The sequence below is a fragment of the Dreissena polymorpha genome, chromosome 15 (genome assembly GCF_020536995.1).
Source record: "Dreissena polymorpha isolate Duluth1 chromosome 15, UMN_Dpol_1.0, whole genome shotgun sequence".
NCBI lineage: Eukaryota > Metazoa > Mollusca > Bivalvia > Myida > Dreissenidae > Dreissena > Dreissena polymorpha.
The window spans coordinates 10,558,401-10,585,742 of record NC_068369.1 but is presented as its reverse complement, the minus strand read 5'-3'; the positions used below and the strand labels follow the sequence as shown (position 1 = coordinate 10,585,742).

The window sequence follows — 27,342 nt, the reverse complement described above, 5'->3', positions numbered from 1 at the left end:
AATGTTACGACTGACATAGGCGGCTGTCATCTGAGTCATAATTCGCTTAAGCAAATTGTTGGTGGTCGCGATCGATTGAAAGCTTGGATTTATCGCGATACTTTAATATCATATTAAAATATTGCAGTATGAGACTTGTGACGATGGATACCAAACAGTGTGCACGAGTGATGTACATGCTATTGCTATGTATTGTAACAGGTTAGTTCGAACGTAGTGGCTGAGTCTCCCAAACAGTGTGCACGATTGATGTACATGCTATTGCTATGTATTGTAACAGGTTAGTTCGAACGTAGTGGCTGAGTCTCCCATTCTGAGAGGCTATACTTTTGAACTTTAGCCCCTCATTGAGAAAACGGGTTTAATGCATGTGCGTACAGTGTCCCAAAATAGTAGCCTGTGCAGTCCACACTGGCTAATCAGGGGCAACACTTTTAGCTTGTATGGAATTATTCAGTTTAGGCTGAATATTTTACATTAACTACGTTTATTTGAAAACTAAAAACAATATTTATACGAACTGACTACGCCCTCGTAGTTTAATTCCTACGCATCGGAACTCCATACCGTTGGTTAATACCGCAATAACCAACGGTTACCCGTCGATTATTTCTTAATTAAATTATATGGGGATATTGCAAATCATGTTTGCGTTTGTCATTTAATGAATTTATGCAAATATGGGGAAAATTAGCCAATGCGGCAAGCTATCAAAGAGCGAAAATTGTCTTTACCTTTTGTGGCACCAGTAAACTGCCAAGACTTCAAGCGTTTTGAGCAAATTGAAAGATGGTTATATATTACAAGGCAATGATGATATCGCGCCGGCTACGACATTGAATCCACCAACTATTTTGACAGGGTAACCTTTGGGCCTGCTTCTCTCATAAAAAAAGTATAAATACGTACACATTGCAGTTAAAATGAATATTCAGTCTAACCGACCATGAAATAGGACCAAAGCAAGCTCTTTTTTCAATAAAGAAGCCGTATGTAATCAGATAGTTGTGTTATGTTTTCTGGGTCGCGGTGCTGTATTTTACCTGCGCATTAAAAGTACAATAACGACAGGAATTTTCCCACTAGCATATGTGGCTTATACCTGAGTCATTATTCGCTACAACACATTGTTGGTAGTATCGATCGATTGAAAGCTGGGATTTACGGCGATACTTTGATGTCACATGTAAAACATTACAATATAAGAGTTATGAGGATGGATAGCAACAAGTGTGAACGAAGGATGTACATGTTGTGGCTATGTCTGATTGCAGGTGAGTTCGGGCAGAGTTAAGTTTTCGAAAACCGAGAGGCTTTACTAATTGTCGTTTTTGTTTAAAATAAATCCCTAAAATGACGAATGTCTTGTCTTCAAAAAGTGTTTTTTATAACCTGTAAAACTGTTTTGAATGTAAGCTTTGTGGTATATTTGAGCATTAAAGAACGTCTTTGAGACGCTATTTCTGCAGATTTGTTCATACGTTGTTCTGTAACGTTTACGAGGTTAGCGTATCGGTATCGGCTTTGTGCTTCAACTAACTTACGGTAATAATGTCCAAATGTCACCATCGGGCCGTAATATAGCTTTACTGCCAGATCGCAAAAGTAATATTTAGGTGTTTAAACAAGAATTTTAAATGTAAAATATTCATTTCCTCGTTAAGAACAAGATTTGAAACAATTCTACATAAATACAATATACCGATGTTTGTGGATTATTCAACATGGTCATTAATTAGTACTTGTCGAGTCGTTGAGCCGGTTTTTAAATTACGTCTCGAGTGATCAACATACAGAATGACACACAACATTTTATCTCCAAGCTTTTTTCATAAATAATAGTCAGCGCTGGGCCTTTAAATTCTCGGAGATGGGTCTTCGATAAGATTGTTGACTACGTTATTACTCATGTGAATGTATGTGGATGTAATGCGGCGTAGTATTGTTCAGCAAAACATCCGTTACATTAGTAATAACTTTTAGAATTTATTGACGATCGTTATGAACAACACAAAACAATTAACTTCAACGCCATATATATTTTGCAAGATATTTCTTGTTTTGATTGTTGAATTTGATATGTCATATTGTATGTAAACAAGATGTATTGATGAAATTGAAGAAGAATCGAAAAGCATTGAAATTGATAAATAATGAAACAGGAGTATGTAATTACACGTAACATTATCTGTAAACGCGACAGCTGATGTTGCCCCTGGATCTTAGAGAGAAAGTACACGTGAGTCTCGTACTTGGAAACAGGGCTTTATGATTGTGCGTAAAGTGTCGTCCTAATGCGAGGCGACACTTACGCATTAATTACGGTAAATACCTTAAAAGCGGACTTCACAGGGCAATCTTGGACGCACTTTACGAACGTGCATTCAAACACGTTTCCATGGAGTCAGTACATGGATAATCTTCGTAAGGTGTTCATTAACATATAAGAGATTACCCTGGTTAATTTAAATTTTAAATAAAAAATATGAGAAAGCAAACAGCGATAACGTCAGTACTGGTTTCCATGTGAAGATCATTTCAAATGCGTAACTACATAAGCTATCGGGTGAAATCGTTACATATATGTATCAAATATAATTGCCTACATACCACAATGAAGCAAATGTGACGGTACACTGACTTCTTGTATTCATCTTTAGTTGTATTACCGTCATCCGGTTGTAATAAAACATGTGCTTCGTTTCACCGGATCACCGGTATTGTATATGCGATGAATTCTGTTTAAATGCAAATGTCCGAAACGAGTAATTAAAAAAGGTGAATCTCGGTCACACAAAAATGAGACATAAAAAATAGTTATTTTGTGTTAAATAGAGGGCGTTCGGAAATTTACATCGTCCGAAAACTAACATGACGGAAAATGAACACGTACCAAGATACGAAACACGATCTTAGTAATATTTTGTGAAAACAGATAAAACATTGATGAATGAAAAACTATACTAGAACAAATGGTACCGGAAATCAGAGAAATTGAGTATTTTATGCAATATGGTAATAAATCATTGATGTACAAAAGACGGAGGTCTTATGCGCCAATTGGCGCGAAGAGGACTAAGTAAGTAAGTACACAAGACGGGTGCACTGTAGGGAAAACCCCAATATGAGCAAACTTGTTTATGCGGCAAATCGGCATAATATTTGGTATGAAAATTAATACGAGTAAACATGTCGGTACCAACGTAAACTTTGTCTTTCGGATCGCTAATGTATTCCATTTAACATCTCTCCTTCATGCTTATCAATAAGTTTAAGATTAAGAAAATAACATTCTGCTTTAAATATCGTATGTATTCGTTCACCAAACGCATATCCATTAAGTATCGTCCCAGATTATCCTGTTCAGACAGCACATGCTGATATGGAACGACACATTACGCATATCCATTAAGTATCGTCCCAGATTATCCTGTTCAGACTGCACAGGCTGATATGGGACGACACATTACGCATATCCATTAAGTATCGTCCCAGATTATCTTGTTCAGACAGCACAGGCTGATATAGGACGACACATTACGCATATCCATTAAGTATCGTCCCAAATTATCATGTTCAGACTGCACAGGCTGATATGGGACGACACATTACGCATATCCATTAAGTATCGTCCCAGATTATCTTGTTCAGACTGCACAGGCTGATATGGGACGACACATTACGCATATCCATTAAGTATCGTCCCAGATTATCCTGTTCAGACAGCACAGGCTGATATGGGACGACACATTACGCATATCCATTAAGTATCGTCCCAGATTATCATGTTCAGACAGCACAGGCTGATATAGGACAACACATTACGCATATCCATTAAGTATCGTCCCAGATTATCCTGTTCAGACAGCACAGGCTGATATGGGACGACACATTACGCATATCCATTAAGTATCGTCCCAGATTATCTTGTTCAGACTGCACAGGCTGATATGGGACGACACATTACGCATATCCATTAAGTATCGTCTCAGATTATCCTCTTCAGACAGCACAGGCTGATATGGGACGACACATTACGCATATCCATTAAGTATCGTCTCAGATTATCCTCTTCAGACTGCACAGACTGATATGGGACGACACATTACGCATATCCATTAAGTATCGTCCCAGATTATCTTGTTCAGACTGCACAGGCTGATATGGGACGACACATTACGCATATCCATTAAGTATCGTCCCAGATTATCATGTTCAGACAGCACAGGCTGATATAGGACAACACATTACGCATATCCATTAAGTATCGTCCCAGATTATCCTGTTCAGACAGCACAGGCTGATATGGGACGACACATTACGCATATCCATTAAGTATCGTCCCAGATTATCTTGTTCAGACTGCACAGGCTGATATGGGACGACACATTACGCATATCCATTAAGTATCGTCTCAGATTATCCTCTTCAGACAGCACAGGCTGATATGGGACGACACATTACGCATATCCATTAAGTATCGTCTCAGATTATCCTCTTCAGACTGCACAGACTGATATGGGACGACACATTACGCATATCCATTAAGTATCGTCCCAGATTATCTTGTTCAGACTGCACAGGCTGATATGGGACGACACATTACGCATATCCATTAAGTATCGTCCCAGATTATCATTTTCAGACTGCACAGGCTGATATGGGACGACACATTACGCATATCCATTAAGTATCGTCTCAGATTATCCTCTTCAGACTGCACAGGCTGATATGGGACGACACATTACGCATATCCATTAAGTATCGTCTCAGATTATCCTCTTCAGACAGCACAGGCTGATATGGGACGACACATTACGCATATCCATTAAGTATCGTCCCAGATTATCTTGTTCAGACTGCACAGGCTGATATGGGACGACACATTACGCATATCCATTAAGTATCGTCCCAGATTATCTTGTTCAGACTGCACAGGCTGATATGGGACGACACATTACGCATATTCATTAAGTATCGTCCCAGATTATCATGTTCAGACTGCACAGGCTGATATGGGACAACACAGACTGCACAGGCTGATATGGGACGACACAGACTGCACAGGCTGATATGGGACGACACATATGCATTTAGGCCGGTTTTCCAAGAGCGCGGGTTTAGTTTATCGTTTAAGTTCTTAGATTAGAACAGCGTATACTTACTCATCAAATATACCCCATATTTATTCATTGAATATATCCTAATAAAATTAATAAACTTGTGTCAATGTATAGTGCACTCGGTCATATCGTCCAAAAATCAACACCGGATCATATTAACTTTTAATGCCAGTTCGTATAAATTTTGTCATTTTAAACAAGGCAAACAAGTGACATTCAGGCTATCTACCGATACATTGTGTTGAACGACCAACTCGTCGACTTACCAAAGCTTATTTTTATTAATATCTGGAGTGACACCCAACATTTATCGTCGCCAAACTTGTTTAACAACTGCAAGCCATCATTGGGCGATTAAAGTCCCGGAGTAGGGCCTCAAATAAGATTGTTAACTACGTTCATTCTCATTTAAATGTATGTGGGTGTTAATGCAACTAGTAATTGTTCAGAAAAACATCCGCTACATTAGCCATAACAACAAAAACTAGTTAACATCAACGCCGTTATTTTTTTTTAAAGATGTCTTGTTTACTTTAATGATGTATATGTTCGAAGCGGCATACGTGAAATTAAGTTGGTATATAAATATTTAAGACTCTGCGAGTTATTTTGCATATTAATAAGACTTATTTGTTGACCATGCACGATAATGTCGCATCTGCGTGTGTACAGTACGCATTAAACAACTTATATAAATACAATGCAATATGATATATCTGAATACTATACTAAATTCCAGCGACACGGACCATTAATGCGGAAGTTATAGTTGAGTCAGGTTCGGAAGTCATTTTGGTATGTCCCCTCGTTGGCAACTACACATTTCCTGCCTGGACCGGACCTGCTGGCCTTTCCAACCCCCTGACTGCCGGTCAGACGGTCAACCAGACCGGCTTCTCTTTTGTGAACGACACTGCCCTGAGAATATCTGCGGCCGAGACGCGCTTCAGCGGCGATTATCGTTGCAAGCCCGACATCGGCGGCGAAGGCATTGTTACCTTGAAAGTCACATGTGAGCATCTCACAATGGACTTATAAATATTTATAGGCCTACCATTAGTTTTGGCTTCAATATGTTATGATAACCCGCAGAATTGCTTTTACTCAGTTAAAAAAAACACTTCATGTTCGTTTGTCCTGTTTAAAACCATTTTAGGCCTGTGACCCTTTCTTGGCCGTTTCCTGAAAAGGACAGTTAAATTTGTTCATTAGGATCATTCGTAACGTAAGGATTGGACACAATACCATACAGCATATATTCACCACTATAATTTGACTGCGTCCTTTAAACTTTTTGAAACTGTAACATGCCCTAAAACACACTGTTTATTTGCAGCCTACAATGTCACCATGACGTTTGAAAATGTGCACAGCAACGGACATTACCAGGGCACATACGGAGAAAATCTTACCGCCACGTGCGTCATTTCCGGTGGTTACCCAGAACCGGAAGTGTATTTCTTGGTTCCCAGTTCGTCTGCGTCTGGAGAGAGCGTGCTACGTGATTATTCAAACAAGACTACGACGGTGAAAACTTCGATAAGGACCCAAGACAATACGTTCATAGGTATAATAGTTTAAATTGTGTTACCTTTCTAGCACAATTCTGAGCTAAGAAAATAAAGGTTGACTTCAAGGTAAGGAAATTAGTAATAGTCTGAAAACTGAATTGAAATTAGCTTTACTCTCCGTATCCGTTGTAATGCAGCAACAGTCATAATAACTTTATCGAACACAATTCATTTGTTCATTTGATTTAAAAAGTTTTCATTAACCTCTCAATTCCTATGAAAGGATATGATAAGCTCATAGATTTTTTTTAATTTTAATTGCATATTTATTGATAATATCCTATAAAACCCCGGTATTTTACACATCGTTTCATGGTATACTAATTTTTCAAACACAAACACATTTGGGTGTAATTGAAATTACTACAATGTAGAACATCTCAAAAGAGAACACAATAATACTCTATCCTTTGCTTGATTTAATAACTAAGAAACATCGATGTTCAACCTTTATTTCAAAGTCAGGATATACGCCGAATATCTTTTTAAAAATATATTTATTTTTAATATTAGAGCCGCGCTATGTGAAACACTGTTTAATGCATGTGCGTTGAGTGTCTAGACTTGCCTGTTCTAGACTGATTTTCGTTTAGAAGAGACATTCTTTAAATAATTGTTTATATATTATAGCAAAAAATGTCGTCCCTGATAAGTCAGTGTGTACTGCAGGTACTTGTGTGAGACGACACGTTACGCACATGCATTAAGCCCGTTTTTTCAAGAGCGCGGCTCAAATATTATATATAGCTTTTCAATATGTTAAACGATAATTTTCGACTTCTTTAATTGCATCCACGTTTTTTTTGTAAAATACGGCATCTTACGTAGTGAGGTTAAAGACTTGAAACATTGAATGTACTGTATTAAGCACATGGGCACGGTTTTATGCGCCATTTTAGATAATAAAATATCATGTCAAAGCAATTAAATACGGATGAGTAGCCATTGCAGAGAGTTCGTTGCTGCATTCCAATATTAAGAAACTTTGATGTATTTTTTTATGTTTGCATGTCATTAATACAAACCTTTTTCATCACACAATCTGAATAGATATAAATATCTAGGGGGAAAGAAACTAATTATATTCAATAAAATATTGTATGAACGAACGATCTGTTTTGTTTGAAACAGCTGTCTCCATTAAACAATTCAATCAATAGAAAATGTGCACGTTACTTCAGGTTCATATTGACCCATTCATTAATGAATTGTTTTGATTTTCGTCTTCTTCAAGCGACGCTCTAGTGTCTGTGAATGTTTGTTGACAGATACGCAAGAAAATTGTACACAAAATGTCGCCCGCTGGCGTGTTAGAAATGTTGTAATTTTACAAAAGCTTACACTTATGATAAAAATATGGTGTCAACGCAAAAAGTACATAATGTTTCATATTTTATGACACTTCATATTAAATTTGTTTAAATGCCAGATACAGTAGCCGGATGGCGGTTGCAATAAACATTCGTCGTCAGTAAGTTACGATTCGTAAATCACATAAACTTTTAAAAAAGAAATAAATAAGTTGCGAACATCGCATCTGTTGTAAGCTTACTTACGAGCACTTATTTACTCGGTGTCCACGTGTCTCTTTCGCATTATTCGAGAAACGCTATTTACCTTATCTAAATGAAGTAGCTTTATTTGAGAGCAAGGGAATGTTGTTTGTTTAGATACACACTTTTAAAGAGAAGTTACAGTTAATATCCTATCGGGTGACTAGAATTGTCGAATTTTCAATATTGAACATTTTGCATAAACGTCATGATTAGTAAAGTAAAATAATCTTGTATTAAGAGCCTTTTTAAGAATTGCTGTGGTAAATGCGTACAGCTTTCCATTTTTTTTCACAAAATTTAATAAGTACAAAAATAATACCCGATCATGAAAAGGGGGTATTATAATAGTTTGAAAGTTTATTTCACAAATTCCAAAAGATCAAAAGACCCAGGAGAACATCATATTTAAAGGCAAAAAATGGCAAGACAGCGCACAAAAAGTATATGATAATAAACATATAGGTGGAGATAGTGCAAAAAGGGAAAGCAAAAACGTTTCAATATAATAGAGCAGGATGACAAAGGGTAGATATAAACTTATAAGTAAAAAGAGGAGATCTTTTACAACAAACTTAATGGCAAGCTGGAATGCCGAGCCAGCTCGAAATTCAAAAATTATTGTACAACACTATTTCCGAATGTCGAACTGAATGTCGAACCCGGAATGCCGAGCCAGTTCATCATTCGAAAATAAGCATACAACACTATATGCGAATGTCGGAATGAATGTCGAGCTGGAATGCCGAGCCAGCTCGACATTCAAAAATAAGCATACAACACTATTTGCGAATGCCGAACTGAATGTCGAGCTGGAATGCCGAGCCGGCTCGACATTCGAAAATAAGCATACAACACTATATGCGAATGCCGAACTGAATGTCGAGCTGGAACTCCGAGCCAGCTCGACATTCGAAAATAAGCATACAACACTATTTGCGAATGCCGAACTGAATGTCGAGCTGGAATGATGAGCCAGCTCGACATTCAAACAAAAGTGTACAACACTATCTCCGAATGTCGAACTGAATATCGAGCTGGAATGCCGAGCCGGCTCGTCATTAAAAATTTTTGTACAACACTATCTCCGAATGTTGAACTGCATGTCGAACTGGAATACCGAGCCAGCTCGTCATTAAAACAATATTGTACAGCACTATCTCCGAATGTCGAACTGAATGTCGAGCTGGAATGCCGAGCCAGCTCGACATTCGAAAATAAGCATACAACACTATATGCGAATGCCGAACTGAATGTCGAGCTGAAATGCCGAGCCAGCTCGACATTCGAAAATAAGCATACAACACTATTTGCGAATATTGAACTGAATGTCGCGCTGGAATGCCGAGCCAGCTCGACATTCGAAAATAAGCATACAACACTAATTGCGAATGCCGAACTGAATGTCGAGCTGGAATTCCAGCTCGACATTCAAAAATTATTGTACAACACTATATCCGAATGTCGAACAGAATGTCGAGCTGGAATACCGAGCCAGCTCGTCATTCAAAAATTATTAAAGAACACTATCTCCGAATGTCGAACTGCATGTCGAGCTGGAATGCCGAGCCAGCTCGTCATTCAAAAATTATTGTACAACACTATCTCCGAATGTCGAACTGAATGTCGAGCTGGAATACCGTGCCAGCTCGACATTCCAAAATAAGCATACAAAACTATATGCGAATGCCGAAATGAATGTCGAGCTGGAATGCCGAGCCAGTTCGACATTCGAAAATAATCATACAACACTATATGCGAATGCCGAACTGAATGTCGAGCTGGAATGCCGAGCCAGCTCGACATTCGAAAATAAGCATATAACACTATATGCGAATGCACACTGAATGTCGGGCTGGAATTCCGAGCCAGCTCGACATTCGAAAATAAGCATACAACACTATTTGCGAATGCCGAACAGAATGTCGAGCTGGAATGCCGAGCCAGCTCGACATTCATAAAAAATTGTGCAACACTATATCCGAATGTCGAACTGAATGGCGAGCTGGAATGCCGAGCCAGCTCGTCATTCAAAATTTATTGTACAACACTGTCTCCGAATTTCGAACTGAATGTCGAGCTGGAATGCCGAGCCAGCTCGTCATTCAAAAATTATTGTACAGCACTATCTCCAAATGTCGAACTGAATGTCGAGCTGGAATGCCGAGCCAGCTCGTCATTCAAAATTATTGTACAACACTATCTCCGAATGTCGAACTGCATGTCGAACTGGAATGCCGAGCCAGCTCGTCATTAAAAAAATATTGTACAACACTATCTCCGAATGTCGAACTGAATGTCGAGCTGGAATGCAGCTCGACATTCGAAAATAAGCATACAACACTATATGCGAATGCCGAACTGAATGTCGAGCTGAAATGCCGAGCCAGCTCGACATTCGAAAATAAGCATACAACACTATTTGCGAATATTGAACTGAATGTCGCGCTGGAATGCCGAGCCAGCTCGACATTAAAAAAAATTGTACAACACTATCTCCGAATGTCGAGCTGAATGTCGAGCTGGAATGCCGAGCCAGCTCGTCATTCAAAATTTATTGTACAACACTGTCTCCGAATTTCGAACTGAAGGTCGAGCTGGAATGCCGAGCCAGCTCGTCATTCAAAAATTATTGTACAACACTATCTCCAAATGTCGAACTGAATGTCGAGCTGGAATGCAGAGCTAGCTCGACATTCGAAAATAAGCATACAACACTATATGCGAATGCCGAACTGAATGCCGAGCTGGAATGCCGAGCCAGCTCGACATTGGAAAATAAGCATACAACACTATATGCGAATGCCGAACAGAATGTCGAGCTGGAATGCCGAGCCAGCTCGACATTCGAAAATAAGCATACAACACTAATTGCGAATGCCGAACTGAATGTCGAGCTGGAATTCCGAGCCAGCTCGACATTCACAAATTATTGTACAACACTATATCCGAATGTCGAACAGAATGTCGAGCTGGAATGCCGAGCCAGCTCGTCATTCAAAAATTATTAAAGAACACTATCTCCGAATGTCGAACTGCATGTCGAGCTGGAATGCCGAGCCAGCTCGTCATTCAAAAATTATTGTACAACACTATCTCCGAATGTCGAACTGAATGTCGAGCTGGAATACCGTGCCAGCTCGACATTCCAAAATAAGCATACAAAACTATATGCGAATGCCGAACTGAATGTCGAGCTGGAATGCCGAGCCAGCTCGACATTCGAAAATAATCATACAACACTATATGCGAATGCCGAACTGAATGTCGAGCTGGAATGCCGAGCCAGTTTGACATTCGAAAATAAGCATACAACACTATTTGCGAATGCCGAACTGAATGTCGAGCTAGAATGCCGAGCCAGCTCGACATTTGAAAATAAGCATACAACACTATTTGCGAATGCCGAACTGAATGTCGAGCTGGAATGCCGAGCCAACTCGACATTCAATAAAATGTACAACACTATATCCAAATGTCGATCTGAATGTCGAGCTGGAATGCCGAGCCAGCTCGTCATTGAAAAATTATTGTACAACACTATCTCCGAATGTCGAGCTGAATGTCGAGCTGGAATGCCGAGCCAGCTCGTCATACAAAAATTATTGTACAACACTATCTCCGAATGTCGAACTGAATGTCGATCTGGAATGCAGAGCCAGCTCGACATTCAATTATAAGCATACAACACTATATGCGAATGCCGAACTGAATGTCGAGCTGGAATGCCGAGCCAACTCGACATTAAAAAAAAATGTACAACACTATATCCAAATGTCGATCTGAATGTCGAGCTGGAATGCCGAGCCAGCTCGTCATTCAAAAATGATTGTACAACACTTTCTCCGAATGTCGAGCTGAATGTCGAGCTGGAATGCCGAGCCAGCTCGTCATACAAAAATTATTGTACAACACTATATCCGAATGTCGAACTGAATATCGAGCTGGAATGCCGAGCCAGCTCAACATTCGGTAATTTGAATGTTGAGCTAATGTCGAACGTCGAACGTCGAGCCAACTTCAGGCACCTTAATCGCATTCCATAATACATGTAAAATTGTATTCATCTTTTTTTTCACAAATGGAGCATCTTCTATTTTCTGGTGTTACTACTGGTGTACTCCACTGACCTGATTCAATATGTAATCTATGTGATGACACACGTACTTTTGTTATACAAATGGCGAATTTGTTTAATGTTAACAAGGTTAAGATATTCTTGGAATTCAAAATATTTAATGTTATTATAAAAAAGGGCCCTACTGGATTCGCTTAATCGGCTTAACCAGTTTAGCACAAACGTGTCTATAAGACGCTGATTGACAAGAAATGATTTTTATTGACAACGCCCTGCATTATCCGGACATCCTGAAATCCCAGGGAACGCAATAGCGCTTTAACTTGTGAGCACCAATTTGTCTTGTTTTGGTTATTTTCAAAGTCGTTTTTCAGCAAATTGTAAACTTATACCATATGCGTCCATCTGCGCTGTCTGTTGAGTAGCTACCCTGAACACTAATGAGGACACAAAATCTTTGGTGATTTTACAGCGGACTGGCTAGTCTGGATCTACGCTTGCTGCGTATGACATAAGCCCCATTTTCGCATGTTTTTTCTGTATACGCTGATTTTTATTTAAATCTATTGTTGCGCCGACACACGAACACATGTAAATTAATTGAATGAAAAAATGTGTTCACGTACGCTGTTCATCACGTTTAATGAATAGTGTGCGATCATAAAAATCTACTTTGTTAACTGATTGAAACGTTTTATATAAATTGGTTCTTACATATCTGAGCACTAATTGATGTCTATAATTTGTTTCAGTGAATGCGTCAATCACGTACACGATATCTGATTATCGTAACTATGGAAACCTGACTTGTGTTGCAAACTTTTCCGATGTCAATATTTTCAAGAGGAAAATAGTTTTGGTCGATATATTAGGTAATTAGCAGATTGACAACGCCTTTAAACAGCTTGCGTGATTCTTTTATAATAACTTATGCAAAAAAGTAAACTATATCTATGATTTATTTTTTGTCAGAAAAATGTTCCCATCCCGATTGTTTTGTTCATTTTGCTTCAATTTTGTTCTCAAATGTATTTTGCCGGTATATCATGTTTCCGCAAAATAACTAATAAACAGTAATTTAAAACTGTGTTTTGGTGGAAACATCTTATTAAATATCAACTATATGACAAAACGTCAATTACAATGTATTGCAACGCAAACTTAAATATTGATAGCAACTCAATACTTTTTTAAACAGTGCCGCCTCAGAATGCCACTGTGACGACAATACAGGGAGCGGTGTACCCGAGCACGCCTGCAATCTTCCGGTGCGCCGTGATGTCCGTCCCCGCCACAAATATTAGTTGGCAGTTAGAGGGCGCAGATTTCAACACATCCGGGTATAACTACTCAGTCAAACCCACGTGTACTGTCGACAGAGAGGTACGTTTTCTAAATTCGTAAATATGAGAACTTGGAACACGGAAACTGGGCTTAATTCATATGCGTAAAGTGTCCTTCCAGATTAGCCTGTGCACTCTGCACAGGCTCGTCAGGGACGACATTGTCGCTTTTATGGAAATTTTCTTTTAAAGGAAATCTCTTATAAACAATTGCCAGTCTGGATGGAAATTGACGTCACTGATGAGCCTGTGTTAACCTCGTTTAACGCACGTGCTTTTAATCCTGTTATCTAAGCTCATTAACCCATTTAAGTCTAGTGGACTATCCCATCCTTCTAAATTGGATCGATTTATTATTAAAATTAGGGATGTCTAGTATATTTATTTCTATATTTTGAAATTTCTTACAGAACTTCCTTTAAGCAAACAGCGCAGACCCAGATAAGACGCCGCATGATGCGGCGTCTCATCTGGGTCTTCGCTGTTTGCCAAGGCTTTTTTCTTGACGCTAGGCATAAATGGGTTAAAGTCCAATTGGCCAACGTGCACTCGTGTCTAGCGACCGAGGAATTCTGGATTCATCACCCACACAGTCCGCATAGGCTAATCACGTACGACATTACCCACGCAGTCCGCACAGGCTAATCACATACGACATAAACCACGCAGTCCGCACAGGCTAATAACGTACGACAATACCCATGCAGTCTGGACAGGCTTATCACGTACTACATTACCAATGCTGGTAGAGTTCTCATTATTTCCATCCAATTACCAAAGACTCATACGTGTCTGAACAAGCATTAAGCTTTTGCTGCAATCGAGCATAATATGGAAATATGTCTTAAAATTAAAACATGAGATTGAATTTATCGCAACGTTAACTACCTGGTATGTGATTAAACAAGTATACCCCCAATATATACGTATTTTTCAATCTCAGATAACGTGCGAGTCCAACCTCATCATTCACGACGTCAAACGTGAGGACCTCAAGACGGTAACGTGCGTATTGACGTACCAGCAGATGACGGTGAACAGGTCTGAGCAACTGAGCACCAAATGTGAGCGTGTCAGTCAGTCAAACAACTAGGCTAATTTCTATTTTAATGAGTATCGCTACTGTTTGTTCAGTGTTTTTATTCGATTAACACATGTTTAATCAATTAATTTTAATGTTTAACAATTACTATTTTAGCCGCGTCCGTCGATCATGGCTTTTATCCCATATGCGGGAATCCCGTACAGTTGGTCAGGTACCACCCTGTCCGCTATAAAGTCATGTACGATCTCGTGGTTTTAGTGGACAATGTAGCTTCTGACAAGACTTCGGAGACCGAATATGGCCGCTGATGGGATAAGATCCATTTCCGCCTGGGGTGGTTTATATTTGAATAGTAGATTTGTTAACAAACGACGCTGATGACGACATTGAAACAATGGCATTGAATATAGCGTCTTAAAGCTTTTATTGTTATTGCGAAATAATACTATTGTCCTGTATATTTGCTCGTTTCTCTTCATTCAAATACCACTCTGTTATTCAAAATAACTCTTAGGCTATAAACAATATACCAAACAAGTAATTAAGCTTTTAAAAGTACACATACATGTAGAATAATTATCAATCGCAATCCTGCTGAAAGATGGAGATCAGAATTTTACAGCCAATATGTGATTGAAATTACATGTGAGCATCGCCCTAGGAAAACCGGACTTTATGCATGTGGCAAGCTATTCCGGAAGAGACTTCCTTTTAACGAAAAAGTTTCATTATTTCCATAACAAGGCCGCTCTGTTGTAGTGGATATGGTATCCACCTTGCGACATGGACGTCGAAGTTCGATCCCACATTGTGCTCGAGATTTTTTGTACACACATAAGAGCTTTTCTTTACAGGAAATAGCCTCGATAGTGTAACGAAAATTTCCATGTTGATAAATAGTTTAAAATAAACACACTAATGGTTCAAAGTGATACATTGTACCAAAATATATGTACTGATACATACACACATATAATTCCAGTTTCCCCAACCAATGTAACGGTCAGCAAGATGCCCCTTTATGTTGACATAAGGGTCACACCTCAGAAGGTCACTCTAAACTGCTCAGTAGATGAAAGTCGTCCGACCGCCAAAATAGTCTGGAAACGTATTTCCGCATCAAGAACAACAATGCTCGTATGTACACACTCTTTAATACTCGATATTCCGAAAGCACTTAATATTTGTACGTGGAAAATGTTTAATAAAGTTTAAAGGTTGGCGTAAAATTGCATGTACACGCAATAGAATGCATGTGTCCCGTGATAAAATAAACACTAACATATTTTGTAATGGAGGTATTTTGTAAGATAATGTAAGATAATATATGCTTTATTGTTTTATTTGTTTTTCCTGTCTCGTTTCATCCGAAATAGGGGTCATACAAATATTCATTTTGTATTAGACTAGCTCATACATCACACAAGAGAGTGACGGTAGATACAACGCCTCGGTGACGTTATCGAAAATTGACGTCGATATTGACCGCACCATGGACGGCAACATGATTGTTTGTTGCGCGCAGGTGGTTGGACTGACCGACGTCTGCGATTCCACAAACATTACAGTGCATTGTAAGCATCTCTTTAATTTAAATATGTGACATTCGTAAAAAGCCTGTGTAAATGGTCTTTTTATTAACAGGCTTTCATATTTTACTATGTCTTCCCTAAATGAATGGTGAATACAATTGAATAGTTTTCACATTTAAAACATAAAACACTTGAACAAAACATATTTTATTCTCAGTGATCATACATTTGATTTGGCCCATCAACAACTGTTTAAGTACGTCATGGTTCGTCACTGGAAAGGAACGCGATTGCGTTTCCATAGCCGCTTCTTCAAATAGCAATTATAGGTATTTATCCCGCTACAAAAAGGAATTAAAATGGATTCATTGACTTCCATCCGTTTGCCCATTCGCCCGTGTACCCGCCAGTTCGTCCGCCGAACCGGCCGTTAGCGTTAGGGCCTGCAACATAATCAAGTGTAGAATTCATAAAAGTGATATATTCAATACTGTTAATTTCACCGTTCATCTTTCTGTTTTCAGATTCTCCGCAGATTGTTCTTCCGCTTACCGACGTAGTATACGCCTACCGAGGTGACAACGTGTCTCTCACGTGCATCGTGGACGCCAACCCCGAACCCTTGATCAAGTGGGAAAACAGCACAGAACCACGTCCCCAGGTGGAAAAAGAAACCAGTACTTCAGGTGGGGCATTGTCAATAAGAATTCGGAACTCCATTTTTAATTTTTAATTTTAAGTAAACAAGACTAAATGCATGTGCGTAAAGTTTCGTCCCTGATTAGCGTGTGCACTACGCACAGGCTAATCAGGGACAACACTTTCGGCCTTATCTGGATTTTCGTTTAGAAGAGACTTTCTTTAAACGGAAAAAATCCATCTAAGTAGAAAGTGTTGTCCCTGATTAGCCTGTGAGAGCTACACTGGCCTATATGGGACAAGTCATTACGAACGGTTGACTTCTGTTTAAGTTGATTATTATCATTTTTACAAAATAATATTGTGCTTTATTTATTTAAAGTGCATTCAGCAGGTATCATGTAATGGCATGTTCGTTTTTTAATATCCAGAATTAATGCACAACTGTCTGTTAACGCTGTTAAAGCTAATACATTTCATCGGTTAAGGACTGGACACTTTTTTAGCCGCGATCTGGAAGAACTTGACTTAATGCATGTGCGTTAAGTGTCGTCCCAGATTTGCGCTAGGAGTCCACACAGGCTTGTCCTGAACGACACTTTCCGCTTTGTTTTGTATTTTCTGTTTAGAGGAAGTCCCTTCTTAGCGACGATATTTTATAGGGGGAAAGTGCCGTTCCTGATTAGCCTGTACGAACTGCACATACTAATCTGTGGCGACACTTTAAGCACATACATTAAGCCGCGTTCTTCCAGAGAGCGTCTCGTTTTTATAATTATTTGAAATGATGTTTATGTTAGCTTGGTATTTTATGCTGCTACTTTGTCGCGTTTTGTTTCTATTTCTGTCGAAAACGCCTCGTCTTACAGGATACAAACTTGTGCTTCACCTAACCGCGCCGTCGGATGGGGACAAATACACTTGCCTTGCCGAGGCGGCGAGCAGACAGGTCACCATACGACTTATAGGTGTGTAAATCATGAACATTTAATTGTTGACCCCTTACCACTCAGATACAATGTGAATCATTTGTAGACCCTTAGAAAATTATATACAATTGAAGACCTTTCTTAATTGATTCAAGTTTTAACAGACTTAATTTACAACCTAATATACTGATGAGCAGCAAACAGCAAACAAAACTGAACAGCGTGCGACTTACTCGCAGCTGCTCTGGTTTTATAACGGTTGTATACAGCCATTTTCACTTTGCTGCTTTTCGGGAAAAGGTTAAGGGGTAATTTTCGTATGTCTTGTTGATCTTTTATACATTAAAATGGTGTTTTGTTCGGCGTAGCTGTCTAACCCAGCTTTTCACCTTAGCTGACCTTTGTTAGCGTCCAATCAATTTGAATAAAAAAATTCCGCCGTTAGGGCTAAAACTTTTCGAAATCGAAAACGTGCAATCTACAAACAGTGTTCAAATTTACATTAATATATTATTCAATTGACTTTCTATTTTTAAGATATATGGGGTATGAAAACTGATACTACAGTGCGTTTTGCAACGATGTTAACTGCGTGTACAGCATGAAACAGTTTTAAATCTATGTTAAAGGCTTGAGAATTATGGAATTTTTACACCCATTATTGCTGCTTCTTCCTGTATTTGCGCGATGATTATCTGAAATATTAACTCAATGACGCTATATTTTTAAATCTTTTTCTATAAAGAAGGAATGTAGTTGACAACCATGTTGCTGCCCGTGTACATTTTAGTTCATAAACGTATCGTTTTTCCCTATCCTGATTTTCGTTTTGGACTAACCATTTTTCGTTTTTTTCGACATTGAAAATTATACATATTAAAGTATAAAGTTTTAAACAAGCCGTCGTTCCAGCAGTGGAATCGTGACTTCACTTAAATGGATTGCATTCCAACCCGCAAGGTATCTGTGTCAGTTCGCGGCTCGTAAAGAGATCGTTATATAATATTGGCGCAATTGTGTTAACGAGGTGAACTGGAATTGTATTTAGACAAGAAAAACGTTAAATTACCGGTTGTTTGCGATGGGCATAACCTCAGCACGACAATTGTTCCTTAATTAAACTTTGAGCTTGTCATTTGACAATTTCATATTTTATAACAATAAAACGAAACCTAAAGGAAATTGTAACCGTTAAAGTGTGTTTAGAAAACATTAATTTTGTTTTGATTACAGAAAAGCCTCTCACTCCGAAGCCGATTATAGAACAGTACTCGTACTCGAATGTGACTATTTACATCTCGGCTAGTGCCCCACAACCTAGGATGCCAAGGACCTTCTACGTCATGTATGCCCTTAGCAACGGAGACTGGATGCAGTTTGATAAACCCATACCGGATACCCGGCAAGGTAAAGACCGGAAATAGTACGTGTATTTGAAGGACAACGATTAATTAATTGATATGTGCAATGCTTTACGCTCTAAAAATTCCTGTTTATTTTCTGGAAGACATGTACCCCCCTTAATAACAATCGTTTTGATACCTGTGTGCAATAAAAGTATTGATGTTCACAAAGAAAACACTGACATGTTTTAAGATTAGAGATTACCGTGTTTCAGCATTACAATTCATCTAATTTATTTGTGGCATCGTTTTATAACGGTTTGAAACAACTGAAGAATGTGCTCTTTTTCAATAACTTTTAATACAATTAAATGCACTTTGCGGTACTCTCAACGCACGTTAACATCGGACCATACAAATTCCGATAGGGCAGCAATTAAATAAAACTTAAATCTGAATAAAATTGTAATTGACCATTTTGTTGATTTTGCTTCAAAGTTATAACATAGAAGGTAAATAAAATAACACGTATGTGCGTTAGGATGGTTGGATTGGGTGGACTATAAAATTCCGTACACTCTGCCGTTGGGCTCCTTGGCAAACAACACCGAGTACCGGTTCACCGTCAAGTCAGTGGACAGCTATGGGCTGGTCAGTATGTCCGAAACGGTCTACTTCACAACGGAAGAAGTCAGAGGTAGGTACCATGAGTCACATACAGATGAACATCTCAGCTGACCTTGTGCAGTGGATGACACTTTCCGCTTTTATTTAGATAAAATCCAATGATCCAGCGTAGACGGAAAGTGTCGTCTCTGATTAGCCAGTGCGGACTGCACAGGCTTATCTGAGACGACACTTTACAAACAAGCATTAAAGCCCGTTTTTACAGAGCGAAGCTTAATTGACCGATGCATTGTTGCCGCTCGATTCTTACACAGTGCTGTACATTTTGTATCGTAATATGTTCAATCAATTGATACCTGTTGGTGGTATTGTCGTGCACCAATGTTAACTTCGATAACATAGCAATCTGTTTGATTGCAATGTTATAAGACCAACACTTCTTCCCATCTTGTTTAGCCGATATTCCTACGAGAGCAAGAGTATCAATGACATTGAAATATTATATTAAGCTGCGCTCTGTGAAAAGAGGGTTGTGTGCATTTGCTTAAAGTGTCGTCCCAAATTTGCCTGTGCAGTCCTCATAGGCTAATCAGGGACGACATTTTCCGCCTAACCTGGATTTTCGATCAGAAGGCACTTTCTTTAAACGAAAAATATCATAAAAGCGGAAAGTGTCGTCAGTCATTAGCCCTCCTCAATCCTTTTTGTTCACGTCTTTATCATAACTGTGTTCAATACCTGTGAACGTGTTCACATTCAGTTTATAGTCTATTCGTTCCCTTTTAGACCATAGTCATCGATGGTCGTATGCATAGTAATGGACATTGTTCCTTTGAAGGCAATTAATATATCTTTGTTTGATTTCATGCCAAAAAATGTGAATGTATTCACTCTATGCAATACTTACATTTATGTGTTCACTATCATGGCATTAAAATCTACGCATTCACTTTTTGGCATAATTATCTAGATCTTTCTCCACTTTCATGTCAAATTATCTCTATCTTCACTTTCAGTCCACAATAAATCTCTGTGTTCACTTTTAGTTCATAATCATGAATATGATATGAGTCTGCTTGATGGAAAACTGAGTCTTATGCATGTGCGTAACGTGTCTTGCCCGATTAGCCCGTGCAGTCCACACAGGCTAATATGAGTTAAAACTTTCCACCTGGAATATATTTTCGAAGAAAACACACTGCCTTTCATGAAAAATTCCATTAAAGCGGTCGTCCCGGATTAGCTTTGCGGACTGCACCACACTTTACGCACAAGCATGAAGCCGTATTTTCACAGAGCGAGGCTAATAATTTCATATTTTTGTTCATATTCAGGACCAAATGACTTCGATTCGTACGTAAGCAAGGACACCTACAACAAAGCTATAATCATCTCTGTTTTTGTGACAGCTGGTGTGTTTCTCATTATCATCATCGCCATCGTGTGTGCAATGAGGAGCGGGAAATGTGAGTACATATGCACTTGAAACATTATCGAGGATGCACACTTAAGTGTCACTTTAAGAACTTAGTACATGCGTAACGAGAGGCAATTAATCCGAACCTATTGCGCTTGATCAAAACCAAGACTCGAGCATTAACTGGTACTTTATGAATGTCTGATTCATGCGCACTAAATTAACAATCAATGACTACCCGATGCGTGATAACTCTCGTTGTATTGTAGCATTATCTGATACGTGCGCACAAAAGCGGGATGTGCATAAATGTCGTATTGTTACAGCACCTAATGCTGTGCTAAAAATGCATGTGCGCTAACGTCATGTTGTGCAGAACCTAATGAGTCCGCACTAAATCGGCATGCGCTTTTAAATTTTATTGTAGCAGTACCTGATAAGTTCAAATAAAAGCGGCATGCGCACTTACGTCATATTGTGCAGAACCTGATGAGTGCGCACGAAATCATTATGCGCTTTAAAATTGTATTGTAGCAGTAACTGATGAGTGGAAACAAAAGCGACACTTAGTAAAGACCTGGGACATGTCACTCTTGGTGAGGGTTCGATACGCACTATGCATGGTGCATTTTGTGAGTAATCCAGACGTGCGAACTTAAATGGGATTTAATGTATGTTTGCGATAATGTGAACCAAGTGTCACTTTATGAGTACGCGATACATGCAAACCAAGTTCCACTTCATGAGTACACAATACATGCGAACCAAGTTCCACTTCATGAGAACGCGATACATGCGAACCCAGTGTAACTTCATGAGTACGCACAGCATGCGAACAAGTGTCACTTAAAGGGGCCTTTTTACAGATTTTGGCATTTTTTTAACTTATTCATTTAATGCTTTATATTGATAAATGTAAACATTGGATCGTAAAAGCTCCAGTAAAAAATCAAGAAAAAAATTAAAAAAAGGAAAAGAACATTGCCCGGGGCAGGTTTCGAACCAGTGACCCCTGGAGTCCTGCCAGAGTCCTGAAGTAAAAACGATCTAGCCTACTGAGCTATTCCGCCGAGTACACATTCTTGACGTATTTTATACCTTATATAAGCAATCTTCGTAGTTTCACAAAATTTAACGACAAAAACAGAACTCTCCAAATTATTCAATCGTTTCGCGTTGCAACGCTTTATAATTTTTAGGTTTTAAAATCGTCAAAAGATGCATATAATGGCTATATTAGAGCATGGTTAATGTTCAGTATTACTGTTTCCTCACAAAACATAACTAAAACGAAAAATTACGAATCTGAAACAACTTTTTTCAATTTTGTCAATTTACCAAAGCGTGAAAAGATCCCTTTAATGAGTTTGCGATACATACGAACCAAGGTCGCTTCATGAGAACGCGATACATGCGAACCAAGAGTCACTTCATGGGTACGCGATACATGAGAACCAAGTGTCACTTCATGAGAACCCGATACATGCAAGGTAAGAGGCACTTCATGAGAACGCGATACATGCGAACCAAGTGTCACTTCATGAAAACGCGACACATGCGAACCAAGTGTCATTTCATGAGAACGCGATACATGCGAACCAAGTGCCCCTTAATGATAACAATATTCATTCTAACTAAGTGTAACTTCATGAGTATGCGATATATGCGAAACAAGTGTCACTTCATTAGTACGCGATACATGCGAATTAAGTAGCAATTCATGAGCATCAAGAATGTGCCTAAACGAGGATTTTTGGTTCCTGATATATGCGGGCTCAGTCTGCAGTTGACGCATACGAACTGAAGTTGCACTGAATATAACTCGGAGCATTCACATACACACATACTTCTTTATTAAAGCATAAACTAGTAAATTTAAATAATAGTTATACACTTAATTCCGATTTTAAACATCTGATATGTTATATATCTTCAGGCGGAGGCAGCAGTTCAAAATCGTAAGTAGTTAGCAATATATATTGTGCATTCTAGTATATTTTTGTGACGTTATAGTACAATTTGCATTATACGGCCCTGTCCGGTTATTTTAGTATTAAACACATACTTGCGTTATGCGTTACACACATTTAAAACATATTCTAATGCATCAATATTTTGATAATCACGTTGCTTTACCATTATCGTTAGTATACTATAAATTAATATCTACTCAGAAACATCATTTTTAAATGTATTGTTCAAGCAGCGTTAATTGCTATCGTTTGAGTTATATCTTTATCTTATCTTTATCACAATTCTTTGACTAAAGTGTATAAAATAGATGATGTTCTTGATTGGTAATGGGTATTCATTATCGTAAACATATCATTAACACTTGAAGTATTCCATGTTATAATGGCTTTCAATATATTCGTTTGGTTTAGTTTTACATATTTATAAATCTATACATTTGCATGCCAGCCTCTTAAATTGTTTTTATATGAAGGAAACTATTAACAATTGTGGCATTATGTGTCTATGATCGTTTTTTGTCAGCATATATTGTGTTTTCATAGGTACATGGTACATGTGTTAATTTAAACAAAGCATTTAATTGAGTATCTATACATAATCAGATCTCAATCAGAGTAATTTCAAATCTGATGAAAACCTTGAAAATACCTTTCCGTGTAAATATTGATTTTAATTTGCTTATTGCATGCTTTCTGAATAGTGTTAAATATTTTGGTAGTGATCGGTAATAGGTGGTAAAACAAATAAAAGTGATGAGGACAAATCGTTTTCGATGATATGAAGATTGAACATGTATACTGTATATATTTATCCACTTGATAATGTTTAGTCAACAACTCATATCACTTGTTGGTGTATCACGCTGATTGATTGAGTCTGTGCTATGTTGTTGCAGTTAATTTTAAATAGCTTTTAAAAGCATGATATTAAAAAACTTAAATATTTTTTCATTGTATAGTAACTATCACATTGCATTACATTAGTTCATTTTGGTAAGACATTTAACTGTAACATAGTTATGATTAAATATGCATATTTCCATTGATATTTGGAGTAACGTAACCCCGGTTTAATAAGTCAATTAAGCGTGGCAGTCTCTTTAAAACTGACCAATAACCGCCTTGAGAATGTCTCTTCTACACTAGACCAAGGTTGAAGTTTATAATATTGATGTAGTCATTAAAAAAATGACATTCATTGTATGTGTTTTATTGTTTCAGCGAGAGAATGATATCTCATTACATTACACAAATTTATTTTGGTAAAACAGTTAACTGTAACATAGTTATGATTAAATATGCATATTTCAATTAATATTTGGAGTAACGTTACCACGGTTTAATAAGACAATTTAGTGTGTCAGTCTCTTTAAAACTGATCAACTGATTTAAACCTGAGAATGTCTCTTCTATATTTGGCTTCAGTTTAAAAGTTTATGATATTGATTGTTTCATTAAACATGATATTAATTAGATGTGTTTGATTGCTTCAGCGAGAGAATGATATCTTCATATGATTAAATTGTGTATTCTACAACATAAAAATAAGTCGCATTATGCGAAAATTGGTTTTATTCTATAGGCAGACAATGTAGCTCCAAAACAGCCTGTGCATTAGCGCAGTCTAGTCATTCGCTACTCTGTCCGCTATTGAGACTAAGAACCCCAACTTGACTTTATTGCGGGCAGGATAGCTTCAGACCAGTCTGTGCCACATATGGCGTAAAACCGATTTTCGCCTGACGCGGCTAAAAGGTATTTTGTTTCTTATTGCAGGTACGTAATGTAATGGGACAAATACTAATTGGCATAGGCTGAAGTTCAGGAAGACTTAACAATGCTGTGTTATGCTATGTTTTTACCCTTACATGCTATATATGTGCTGAACGTTTTTGGAATATAATTGTCATTTACCGGTGCATCATTTATTTGTTTGAACTTGGTATAACTTCTTCAAATGATATAAAGTGATTTTAGTATATGAATATTTGTCGTCAAGATTTGAGGTTAATCAAAACCAAAATATAACATGTAAGTGTCCTTAGCAACGCGAAAAACGGTAATGTTATTTGGACAAACAACTTGCTAGTATTTAAAAATAATGTTTGCAGTGCATGTAGAGTTGTAGACGCTTTGACGTCTCGAAAATGACGCGTGCATTTAATGGCACGTTGAAATGATATAACGAGACATGTACACTTATAATACTCAAAATTATCATTTATACTTTAGGTACATGTTTCAACATACATACATGTATATAATTTAAACTGATTATCGTGGTTCATGACACTATATATATTGTTACAGAGAGTCGTGTTAATTGTTTATACATTTATTGTGAAACATTTGTTCTTATTTTTATTTGTGCAAAATAAACATGCATAAATTATATATGTAGGCGTTACGAATGATGTACGGGCGTGAAATCATTTTATTTATTGATAATTTAAATAGAAAAATACTTCGAAAATTTAACTTGGCTCAAGCTAATACGTTCTGCCCGCGAATCATAATTTTGGACATATTAATAATCATTTTAGACAGAGCATTTAATCTAAAACATATTCTGTATAAGCTGCGTATGCATCATATAATTTGTATTCTATGATTTAAAAGTATTTATTGTATGCCTTCCGGTAGTTTATAGAGAAATATCATTGAAATAAAACTGATAATTCACTGTTTGAAACATTGAAAAAATAAAAGTGAAAAATACCGATAATTTTCACTGTTTTACTGTGAAATGACGTCATTTTTTTACGAAATGTCGTCATTATTCCAGCGAAATTCTCCAGTTAAACTCTTTTTGCAATGTAAATAAACAGTGAAAAAAAGCATAAAATAAAAAGAAAATTGTTGGATTCGGTGGAATACCGATTTTCATTCACTCGTGATCATAAAAATTTATATATTCACTCGTGGCTGCGCCCACTCGTAAAAATTTAATAAATATGATCACTAGTGAAATAAAATCGATATTCCACCGAATCCAACAAATATCCTCTATGAATTATATGTATTTTCTTTTTTATTTTAATGCCTGAGACGAATTAAATTTTACTACAGATTATTATTCACTTAAGCCAGATCATGTGTCGCGTACAAACCCATGCTCTTCAATTATTTGTCAATATCAAAATTTATCGTCAACGATCATAACTTATCATTTCCCTTCTGTAACAGTTGTACGCCTGTGAACATGAGGATACTCGGATTATAAAACATGACCAAAAGATGTGTCGCCTTTAACTCTAATCTTACCTCAGTAACGTATAACTAATGCTACCTCACGAAAAGTTTATAGTCAGAACTCATTTATATATTCTCTAACGGCGTAACATACAATGTTTATGCTGTTAGGTGAAAGGTCGAGGTCAAAATACAAAGGAAAATGTAATATTTGTTATGTTCCGTTTCCTACTTTTGTGTTTTTGTATATCCTTGTTCAGTTACGAATGTATATTCCCCTCCTGACAACCATATTCATCGGGGCATATGTGTACTCGTTTTAAACGCCTTTTTTATTATATACTGTGTATTGTATATTTTATTGAACATTTTAGTGTAGCATTGACCACTTGTATTGAGGGTCAATAAAGGACAAAACATTTGGTACATTTCTATTACTCTTTGTGCCATATACTCTGTACAGCATATTGACGTAGAGTGTAAATAAAAACATTTATTAATATACTGTATTTCCTTGCATTAACAGGATTACCCATCATTTGTATTCAATGTAACCTAAATATGTTGAGCTTTTTGTTTAATAAGCCAAATCTCTGGTTCAAAGTTGATATGGTTTTAGCCTTAAATAAGACAGAAATATAAGACCCTCTCGTGCTAAAATGGGTATTGGGCCATATGTTGCGAGCATAGTTCAAAACCAGCCTGCGCATCTACACAATCTGGACAGATTACTTTATTGTTCATTCCAAGTAATATGACTTACCTCCGAACATGGACTGATATAACAACTTTCTGTTGAACTGATTAGTACTTGTTATATAACGTTATATCAGACAACGTTATATCAGACAGATATCAATGTAGCGGTTTGATACTGTCAAATATGCCAGCAGTCAGTAAACCCCAATCACACTTCTCCTGGTGAAGCTGGCCTATCATTGTGTGTATACATGTATTTCAACGTTTATAAGGTCCTC

General features: G+C 37.6%; 1 protein-coding gene across 2 annotated transcripts; it reads left to right on the top strand.

The window, feature by feature from the left end:
• LOC127860149 (immunoglobulin superfamily member 10-like) lies at positions 1-26,867 on the top strand. 2 transcript variants are annotated; one of them, XM_052398027.1, is made up of 15 exons: positions 1-201; positions 5,863-6,135; positions 6,460-6,690; positions 13,078-13,197; positions 13,524-13,708; positions 14,612-14,732; positions 15,696-15,850; positions 16,119-16,287; positions 16,770-16,931; positions 17,754-17,852; positions 19,047-19,220; positions 19,698-19,853; positions 21,118-21,249; positions 23,137-23,158; positions 24,950-26,867. In XM_052398027.1, the coding sequence occupies exons 1-15, from the start codon at positions 129-131 to the stop codon at positions 24,960-24,962; spliced, it is 2,085 nt and encodes a 694-aa protein (XP_052253987.1). In that variant the 5' UTR covers positions 1-128; the 3' UTR covers positions 24,963-26,867. The 2 variants fall into 2 exon arrangements, with proteins under 2 accessions (XP_052253987.1, XP_052253986.1); XM_052398026.1 differs by lacking the exon at positions 1-201 and adding an exon at positions 864-1,274.
• Positions 26,868-27,342: the final 475 nt, after the last annotated feature.

Excerpts from the sequence above, each read along its gene's own strand:
- LOC127860149 (XM_052398026.1), top strand. The coding sequence starts at position 1,178 with ATGTCACATGTAAAACATTACAATATAAGAGTTATGAGGATGGATAGC. Across the intron at positions 13,709-14,611 it reads CGTGTACTGTCGACAGAGAG|ATAACGTGCGAGTCCAACCT; the intron begins GTACGTTTTCTA and ends TTTCAATCTCAG. Across the intron at positions 15,851-16,118 it reads CATCAAGAACAACAATGCTC|ACTAGCTCATACATCACACA; the intron begins GTATGTACACAC and ends ATTTTGTATTAG.